General features: G+C 40.7%; 1 protein-coding gene across 1 annotated transcript in view; it reads right to left on the reverse strand.

The window, feature by feature from the left end:
• Positions 1 to 1168: 1168 nt before the first annotated feature.
• The window catches only part of LOC123505081, a 10980-nt gene continuing 1750 nt past the window's right edge, over positions 1169 to 10398 (reverse strand). The window contains exons 3-5 of the mRNA XM_045256125.1: positions 2754 to 2832; positions 1796 to 1949; positions 1169 to 1453 (exon numbers count right to left, since the gene is read on the reverse strand). Of these exons, the coding sequence (XP_045112060.1) occupies positions 1245 to 1453; positions 1796 to 1949; positions 2754 to 2832 (442 nt within the window). The 3' untranslated portion in view covers positions 1169 to 1244. The remainder of the gene's footprint in view (positions 1454 to 1795; positions 1950 to 2753; positions 2833 to 10398) is intronic.

Raw genomic sequence — 10398 nt, forward strand, 5'->3', positions numbered from 1 at the left:
TAATAGTAATAATAATAATAATAATAATAAATGGTGATAATAATAATATAATAATAATAATAATAATAATAATAATAATAATAATAATAATAATAATATCATATCTCTCCAGTGTCCCTCTTTTCACATAAAAAAGTGGACTAACTTAGAATCTTGGATGACACTAAAGTTTCGGGTCAGACAAATAACTCGGACTTAACAGCTGGTCAGAATTAATTGACTGCTTTTCTTCAGTTCAGTGGCAACAACTGTCACGCATCAACTATTTCTACAGATCAAGGCCGCTTTTATTTGGATCCTCCAGAAATAGCATCAAAAGAAAGAAATACACAAACTTTTCCTTATTAGCTTTTAGAAAACGACTGTTCATTGCTACTTTTTCTTTAGCTGTTATCTTCATATGTACAGACGCAAGCACGTAATTGCTTGCCTTTCCTAGCCATATAATTTTTCAGTAGCAACACCTGGTAGCCCCACACCAGGTGAAGGCTTCAGTTTTCTTTGATTGGTTTAACCACCTCAAAAATTAAGCCTTTGGTCTCCAGCCACTTGACTCTCCCCTCCTGATCTATGGCCTGTCCCTCTCCGTGATCAGAGCGTCATCACGTCATTTCCCTCTCACCACCATCCTCTATGTGTGTGTGTGTGTGTGTGTGTGTGTGTGTGTGTGTGTGTGTGTGTGTGTGTGTAATTCACCTCGGTCGTCTGCTGGTCACCCAGCCAGTCTTCCCCATTACGGAGCGAGCTCAGAGCTCATAGACCGATCTTCGGGTAGGACTGAGACCACAGTATTCGCTTACAAACTTATGACATGCATCACAGAACCATTGCGTGGCGCCGATCATCTGCCTGATGTCTGATTATTATAATCAGATAATCGAAAAAAAAGGAAAAAACCCAAAGAAATCAGAAGCGCACTCGCGAATACACGCAGTCGTCGTGTAACGTCAGTTTGATATATATATATATATATATATATATATATATATATATATATATATATATATATATATATATATATATATATATATATATATATATATATATATATATATATATATATATATATATATATATATATATATATATATATATATTATAACTTAAATGTACGTGCCTTGAGAGCCTCTTAAAATGAAGTTTAGATTAAAGGATGTAATAAATAATATCACTGAAAGCTTTATTGCATTTCATCTTATGGCATAGTCTTCTATCATTATTTTCCCTCGTAAAATGTTCTGCTTTTATTTTACCGTGTGTTGTGAATGTTTTGGACAAGTGTGAATCGTTGCGGGGCGAGGGGTATGTGCCGTGGTGTGCTTGTCTTCTTGGAGCTGTTCGTGTTTCTGAGCGAGAGAGAGCGCTGTGCCTTGGGATGCTTTATGTGCTGTGGCTCTGCTGCCGTACCGCTCCAGTCTTAGCTCTGGGAATGAAGAGCGCCATCCGATACACGCTGTGGAATGGAGATGACATTAGTCATAGCACAAAGCACACTTTCATATTGTTCTGGCGGTCATGACGAGATCCGAAGTAAGGTATTGAAAACAATCCATCAGAAACCTAAATCATTGCGGGCTATTGAATATGGTATATTATTTATGATGAGAGAGAGAGAGAGAGAGAGAGAGAGAGAGAGAGAGAGAGAGAGAGAGAGGATGATAGCATATCAGTGAGTTTCACGTGAGTGATCGTATGTAAACAGTAGCTGAAGCCAGTCCCCTCCTTCAGAGTGCTTCTTTAGTGCTGTAAAGGCCAATATGATGTATTTTCTGAACTTCTTAGGGACATCACTCACCGTTGGAAGTAGTGGGTGGCGGCGGACCTTGCGCGACATGACCATAAGTAAGCTGTAGTTTCTTTAGAAAGGAATCAGCGTCACCGTCTTGTTGGTGTCCATTGCCAGAGGTCAGGGAGGCACTGGACTCACTGCTGGCAAGCCACGATGACTCCTGAAGTGTAATGACGAAAGATCAACATCTATAATGAAGGAATATTTCAAAACATGATCTAAGATTCTTTCTCATGCTTAACCCTTTCAGTACCATGACGCGTTTACATATTCATTCTGCTTACAATGTGGGGATTTTATACAGCTTCAGAAACTCTGGTGGTGTAATGAAATAGTGAAGACTGTGGTCACTAATCTTTTGACCTCCATAGATGCATTCTAATGTCAAGAAAATGGTCTGATCGTACACAAATCTCAAGATAAAAATTTGTCCCAGTATTGACGAGGTTAAACAGTAGATTTGACCTAACATTCATGGAAAAGATTCATAAGGATATAAAGCTCACAAATCATAAGATATCATTGATAATAAAACATTCGATTGCCTTATCTCCCGAGACTGAACGTAAGCCCATCGTGGCAGCAAGATAAGCTGCAAGTGCGCTGACAGTTAGCACGTCAACATCAATAACTGACTTGGGATGAACGAGCACACTCCCACAATCAAGACAATACACTCTTGCGAATCTTGATGTACTCGTGAAAGAATACATTCCTTCACTGGTGTTGGGAGGACTTCTTAGCCCCTGCAGTACACCGTGACGCGTTTTCATATTAATTCCGGTCATTCTTCGGCGATTTTTATACAGCTTCAGAAACGTATGTGGGGATTAAAATAGTGAAGACTCTGGCCATTAATGTTCTGACCTCCATAAACAGTTCGCAATGTAAATAGAATTGTCTAATCGTACCCAAAACTCATGATAAAAAAGTGTCCCAGTATTGTAGGAGTTAAGATACTCACTTGGTAGAAGCGGTGGAGAGTGCCGTAATCCGAAGCCCTCCTGCGATCAGCTGCTGTCTCGCCCCGCACCACACCCCGCCTGGAAACATGAAGGCGAAGGTATGACGGGAGTGTTTGAAAAGGATACGATAATAACTGCCACAGATTATGTACATACTTCATATTCTTTTGGGCGAAAGTAATTTAATTCTTTGTTTGATCTTTGATTATAATTAATTGCTCATTATAATTTCTGAGGCAGGCAGACGTCATTATTCCCATTAGAGAAACCAGTCTTAATGGGTGCCTGACGGCCGCACAACACAACAGAACTCGTAGCTAAGCAAGACTTTACGATAGGGAGCACGAACACACGAGGTTTCTATTAAGAATTGCACGTTCATCTCCCCTATCACACACACACACACACACACACACACACACACACACACACACGCCCGGTAGCTCAGTGGTTAGAGCACTGGCTTCACAAGCCAGAGGACCGGGGTTCGATTCCCCGGCCGGGTGGAGATATTTGGGTGTGTCTCCTTTCACGTGTAGCCCCTGTTCACCTAGCAGTGAGTAGGTACGGGATGTAAATCGAGGAGTTGTGACCTTGTTGTCCCGGTGTGTGGTGTGTGCCTGGTCTCAGGCCTATCCGAAGATCGGAAATAATGAGCTCTGAGCTCGTTCCGCAGGGTAACATCTGGCTGTCTTGTCAGAGACTGCAGCAGATCAAACAGTGAAACACAAACAATCAGAACGTTTCTGTCTGATGGGATGAACTATGACGATTGAGGCAGCCCCGATAGGAGGAGGAGGAGGAGGAGGAGGAGAAAAGAAGAGAGAAGGTGAAAGAGAAAGAAGAGGAGGAGAAGAAGGTGAAGGAGAAAGAAGAGAAGAAAGAGGAAGGGGTTGGGGGAGGATTACGGTGACCGAATAACAATAATGGGAGCGAGGGACGACTTAGCGGAAAGGTCAGTGTCTGTGGGGCGGGAGTAAAGGCTACGGGAAGAGGGAGAGAAAAGGGACCGAAGCAGGCGTTGGGGGAAAGTATCAAAAATAAGTTCAGGGGTTGCGAAGCTCAATGACGTTGCTTTACGTACATCTGTGAGGGAAAAAGAGCACACACACACACACACACACACACACACACACACACACACACACACACACACACACACACACACACACACACACACACACACACACACACACACACACACACACACACTTCCTCTATAGCACACTCCTGGTAACCTTTCTATCTCACATCTTAACTCCTTCAGTACCATGACGCATTTTCCTATTCATCTGGTTACTATTTGGTGATTTTATACAGAGTCAGAAACTCATGTAGGGATTGAAATAGTGAAGACTGTGGCCATTAATCTTCTGACCTCTATAAGCCTTTCCTAATGCCAATAAAATCGTCTAATTTTACCCAATTTCAAGATAGAAATGCATTCCAATACTGAAGGGGTAAGGCAAAATAACTTGTCATAATATTACACACATATCTCTGACTGTGGCAAGACTAGCACTTTCACGTATAGATTGTTACTACCATGTATAGTCATCCACTGCCGCCACCACCACCACCATCACCATCGGCCTGTGCTATCGCCACACTCACTATCATTCCAGTGAGCACCAAGTCCACTCTCGTGATTGAAGACATTTGAGATGGCCAACAAAGTAATTAGATAATTGTAAAAACATGCTTTAGTGTGTATATTTTTTCAAGCTTATGTTGCAACGGTGTTGATTGAATAATATTCACGAAGAAAAATCGATGATTTTGTTTTAATATGTTGTGTGTATCGGGTGAAGGCATTTTTGACCTGACAAGGAGACTGACCAATGATACAAAGGTGTGAGAAAAAAAAAAAAAAAAACTCAACTTTCTGCTCCCCCCCAAAAAAGTAAAAAAAAGCCGACCAGTGTAATTCCAGAGCACACATTCACTGGCTTATACGTCTGATTGCATATGTTTAGAGCATGTTTTAGTATATGATTTTTATGTGAGAGAATACAAGAAGCTGTCATTATAGCAGATTTCATGGTATTCTTTATTAGTTTTAAGCAGTGGTGGTGAAGCATTAGTGCCGTTACATCAGTGTTCAAGGGTTACTCTTCTGTATGATTATTGACCGTTGATGCCTATGTAGGAGGTGGCAAGGGGTGGCTGGCAGGCTGTCGGGTGGCGGTTGTGCGAGAGGCAATAACTGTATCCAGCACAATCACATTAACATAAGCCATTCTTAGCTGGTGAATTGCAGCCCAATGGTTTCTGCGAACAGTGGGATGGACTTATCCACTTTGTGAGACAGCGTTATAAACCCTTCTTGAGGTATAGCCACATTTTCACGATAAGGATATTGCTACGCATTCAACCTATTCCTCCAGCGGTATGAGCCTTTACACGAGTCTTACATGGGCTACAGTGCTGCGGTGGAGTCCTAGATTACTCTGGAGGAAATAGATGTGTATGTTAGTCGAGAAGTTTTAGCGCCATATCCAGAAACGCTTCTCTCTCTCACCGCGACCATTTTCAAAGGACACAGAGACGATTAGCCGAGTTCTAAAGAGTATTTGTCCTATTGATAATGAAGAAAACTTGTTAACATGTCACTAGAATTACAGAAACACCCTTAAAAACCCGTGTCACTTCAACAAGAACACTTTGAAAATAGTGGAGGTGCGGTGCGGAAGTGATTCAAAATAGGGGCCTTAACCACTTCAGTACTGGGACGCATTTTAACCTTCAGTTTATTGTGTGATTAGACGAATTTATTGACATTAGGAAGGGGCTATGGAGGTCAGGAGTCTTCACTATTTCAATCCACCACATAAATTCCTGAAGCTGCGTAAAGTCACCATACAGTCAGCAGAATAAATTTGAAAACGTGTCATGGTACTGATGAAGTTAATTGTTCCTGCAGTGAGACGTGCCAGGTGCGAGGGACAACAGTTACTTTTTTTTTGCGCACTAGTATTTGTATGCGTGAAGGTGTGACTATTTGCTAAGGAAAATGTCATGGTACTGAAGAGGTTAATTATTCCTGCAGTGAGACGTGCCAGATGCGAGGGACAACAGTTACTATTCCTGCGCAACAGTGTTTGTATGCGTGAAGGTGTGACTGTTTGCTAAGGAACCGTGCGATGGCTTTCTGGCTGTCGGTTACTTCCTTCCCTTCCGCTCTGTTAATGACCATAACCGGCCTCACCACTACCATCACCACAGCCATTACAGTGTTACAGTGTTAGCTCCGCCTCTGCTAACGGCTCCATCACTGACTTAAGAGACATTGTAGTGGTTTTATTACAGTCGTCACCCTAACCATCCCTTCCCGTTAACATCACCATCATCATCATCATCATCATCATCATCATCATCATCATCATCATCATCATCATCATCATCATCATCACCATCATCATCATCATCATCATCATCATATCATGAACAACAACATTAGCGTCTATAGCAATACAATAAATGAATAACTACATCTAATAATAAGGATAATAGTGATAGTAATAATAGTAATAATGATAATGATAATAATAATGATAATAATAATAATTATAATAATAATAATAATAATAATAATAATAATAATAATAATAATAATAATAATAATAATAATAATAATAATAATAATAATAGTAAAGGAGAAGAACGAAGAAGAAATAGAAGAATAAGAATGAGAATAATAAGAGAAAGAAGAAATTGAAGAAGAAGAAGAAGAAGAAGAAGAAGAAGAAGAAGGAAAAAGAGGAACGAACAAGAAATACAAATAAAAGAAGAAGAGGAGTGAAGAAGAACAACACCACCACCACCATCACCACCATCACACAACCACCACAACCACAACTACCACCACCACCACCATCACCACCATCCCCAACAAAGGCAAGCAGGCAGGGTCCAGGGTTTGTCAGGGCAGCAAACAAACCACTGCAATTATCCCATCACATGAGGTTTGAAAGCCAGAAAAAATTATACGCGACTCGAATCATTTGTACCGATATTACCCGATTTCCTTCCTTGTGATCTTCATTCCTGCTGCTGCTGTTGTTGTTGTTTTTATGGAGCCAGCAGTCATGGGCGTGAGTGTGTGTGTGTGTGTGTGTGTGTGTGTGTGTGTGTGTGTGTGTGTGTGTGTGTGTGTGTGTGTGTGTGTGTGTGTGTGTGTGTGTGTTTTATACAGGAAGGAAACCAGCCAAGAGCAACAAAAGATTGAAAAAAAAGCCCACTTGAAATACTGGTTCCCTTGAAGAATAGTGTGTGTGTGTGTGTGTGTGTGTGTGTGTGTGTGTGTGTGTGTGTGTGTGTGTGTGTGTGTGTTTGTGTGTGTGCGCGCGCGCGCTGTTTTATAATATTTGTACAGGAGACATTAGCTGTATTTATTATCTTTTCACCGGGAGTGATTAGGCAAGAATTACTGAGAAATGTTAAGAAAAAAAAGTAGTCCATTGATTAGATAATGGAAACAAATAAAAACAAATACAAAATGATTACAACCAACTAATTCCCACAGATATTGAGGTAAACAGTACATTCAAGTATTTAGAATATGCGTATGTCGTAAAAAAAAAATGCTATTATATAATGACAAGACCACAATACCGCGTCTTTATGTGTTTTGTGTACTGTGCGTTGGATGTTCATGTGTGGTGTGGTCTTGGCTACGTTACTGTGTGGGCTATTGTTAGAATGTGCCTTGTAATCGGTGCGTATGTGTGATGTGTGTTCGTGTGATTAGATGCATTTCATTTTTTGGTTCATTGTAGTGTGTGGTGAGCGTTTATCGTCCGCTGCATGCTGGGTGATGTACGTTGTAGTTGATGGCTGTATGTGTGTGTGTGTGTGTGTGTGTGTGTGTGTGTGTCTTAGAGTCGTATGTGAACTGACGTGTTTAATCCTTATGCTGTTATTCTTGTCCTTTCTTAACACTAAAGCGCTTGAACCAATAAGAAAGTGAATAGGTTAATCAAGCTTTTATTTCTTTCTACGCCACATTATTTTATTCAAGAGACCGCGGTACGAAAATGTCCTTCTGGTTGCTATTTGGTGACTTTATAGAGCTTCAGAAACTTATGTAAGGGGATTAAAATAGTGAAGACTCTGGCCATTAATCTTTTTGACCTCCATAGACTGTTTCTAATGTCAATAAAATAATCTAATCACACCGAAAACTCATGGTAAAAATGCGTCCCATTACTGAAAAGGGTAAAAAAGAATGTTGGTGGTTGTATGAAAAAAGTTTAGTGGTGGAAGAATTTATGCATTTTAGCTTTACATTTTGGTGGACGTTCCTCAGTGGCGTGTGGTGGGCGTTCGTGTGAATTGTGCATGTGCTTTCCTTGCTCATGTTTGCTGGTGCAAGAGGTTTTTATGTATAATGTGCAGCGCGTGTTCGTGGGACGTGTGTGCGGCATGTTCACCTGTGTGTTTGGATTTCTTATGTGATACTGTGTGTTCAAGCAATGTGTTCTATGTTCACTTGTTTTTTTATGCAAGATGAAAAGCTGACCAAGGGCAACAAAAAAAAAAAAAAAAAAAGGCCTACCTGATTGCCAGTTCTCTTAAAGACAAGTAAAGTTAGCCAAAAGTTTGGGTCAAATGTGGATGAGTAATAGTATGTGCTGGCTTTCATGTGCATTATCCTGTGTTCTGTGTGTTCGTTTACTTTGTTATCTCTACTATGCGTTAATTTCTCTAACGTGCAAGCTGTGCACTATTTGTTTAACCCCTTCAGTACTGGAGCGCATTTCCATCATGAATTTTTAGTGTGATTAGACGATTTTATTTACATTAGAAAGCGTTTTTCGAGGTCACAAGATTGAGAGCCAGAGTCTTCACTATTTTAACTCCCACATAAGTTTCTGAAGCTGTATAGAATCACCATATAATAAACAGAATGAATATTAAAACGCGTCATAGCTCTGAAAGGGTTAATGGTAATGGATGCAGTGTGTTAGGTGCTAAAGTTTGTGAAGCTGTCCACTGGTATCTATCTTGGTGTTATACTCGTCTCCTGTGTCCACATTTTCATTGGGATTGACGTTTGTGTGATTGTTTAAAAGTAGTCAGTCTTTGCTGGTTATTTTTCTGTCGCGGTGTTCAGTGATGTGCTGTATTAGAGGTTTATGTGTGTTTTGCTTCGAGATAGTTATGTGTGCAGTGTGTGTGTTCTTTCATATGTGTTGGTTGCGGAGTAAGTGTGTGTTGTATTCTTTGCTGGCTATTTTCCTGTGTTCGGTGTTCAGTGATGTATTGTAAAGGTGTTTATGTGTGTTTTGTTTCGAGATGGTTATGTGTGCGGCGTGTGTGTTCCTTCAGATGTGTTGTTTGTGGAGTGTCTGTGTGTTGTGTTCTTTGCTGGTTATTTTCCTGTGTTCGGTGTTCACTGATGTGCTGGATTAGGTGTGTATGTGTGTTTGTCTCGAGATGATTATGTGTGCGGCGTGTGTGTTCCCTCAGATGTGTTGTTTGTGGAGTGTCTGTGTGTTGTGTGTGGTGTGTTTGGTTAGCAGAGTGTATGAGATATAATGGAGAAATATGTTTGAAGTGTTGTGCTGTGTTTCACTGTGTGGTTTGTGTTCTTATGTGTTGCATGTGGTCACTGGTGAATGATGTGCTGTGTGTTGCCTTTTATGGATGTTATACTTGTTTTATTTATTTGTTTCTCCATTCATTTGTTTATGTACTTCTCTACATTCCTATTTAACCCCTTGATTACCATGACGCGTTTCCATATTCATTCTGGTTACTATCTGGTGATTTTATACAGCTTCACAAACACATGTGGGGGATCAGAATAGTGAAGACTCTGGCCATTGATTTTCTGACCTCCATAGACTCTTCCTAATGTCAATAAAATGGTCTAATCATACAGAAATCTCAAGATCAAAAATGTGTCCCAGTATTGAAGGGGTTAATTGTATTTTCTATTCACCAGTAAGTCTGACCAAGAATGAAATGCATGTGTGATTTTTGTTGTCGTATTCATTTCTGTTGTGTAATGTTGACAGTATTCACCTGTACTGAACCATTGGCTATCATGTGCACGTTTTCTGTATGTTCCAGGTGTTAGGTGTGTTGTGTGAGCACGCTGAGTGTCCGGTGCGTCGCTCGTTGTGTATCCATTAGTGTTGCTGTTGTTGTCTCTTTATTTTCCATTTCTTTTTTCTGCTGTCTCTTTGGGGAGCGGGTGGGGGGAAGGGAGGGAGTGCATGATTTACGTGTGTTGTGTGCCTGATGACGTGAGGCGGGCGCTAAGCGTGGGAGAGGAGGGGAGGGATGGGATCGGGGAGGGCTGTGGCCACGACTGTCACGAAGAAGGGACAGAAAAAAGACAACATATTATCACAATTACAGTCATTGCCGCTCCTCACATCACCGCAACTGCTGCCTCGGTACACATCACCACCTCATTGGGCGCCTCCACCTTCACTGCCACCACCTTGCTCCTACCTCGACCAGTGCTGTATTGCGTCAACTCTCTGTAGTCACATTACTCTACGTACGTCATATTAGCCAGTTCTTCGGCTTTGTGTGTGCTGGAAGTTGTGATACAGTGATTAAAGTGTTCTTCCCACTGCAAAAAATAAATAGATAGATAAATGAATAAATGAAATTAAATTAATAAACAAA

The sequence above is a fragment of the Portunus trituberculatus genome, chromosome 17, assembly GCF_017591435.1.
Source record: "Portunus trituberculatus isolate SZX2019 chromosome 17, ASM1759143v1, whole genome shotgun sequence".
Taxonomy (NCBI): domain Eukaryota; kingdom Metazoa; phylum Arthropoda; class Malacostraca; order Decapoda; family Portunidae; genus Portunus; species Portunus trituberculatus.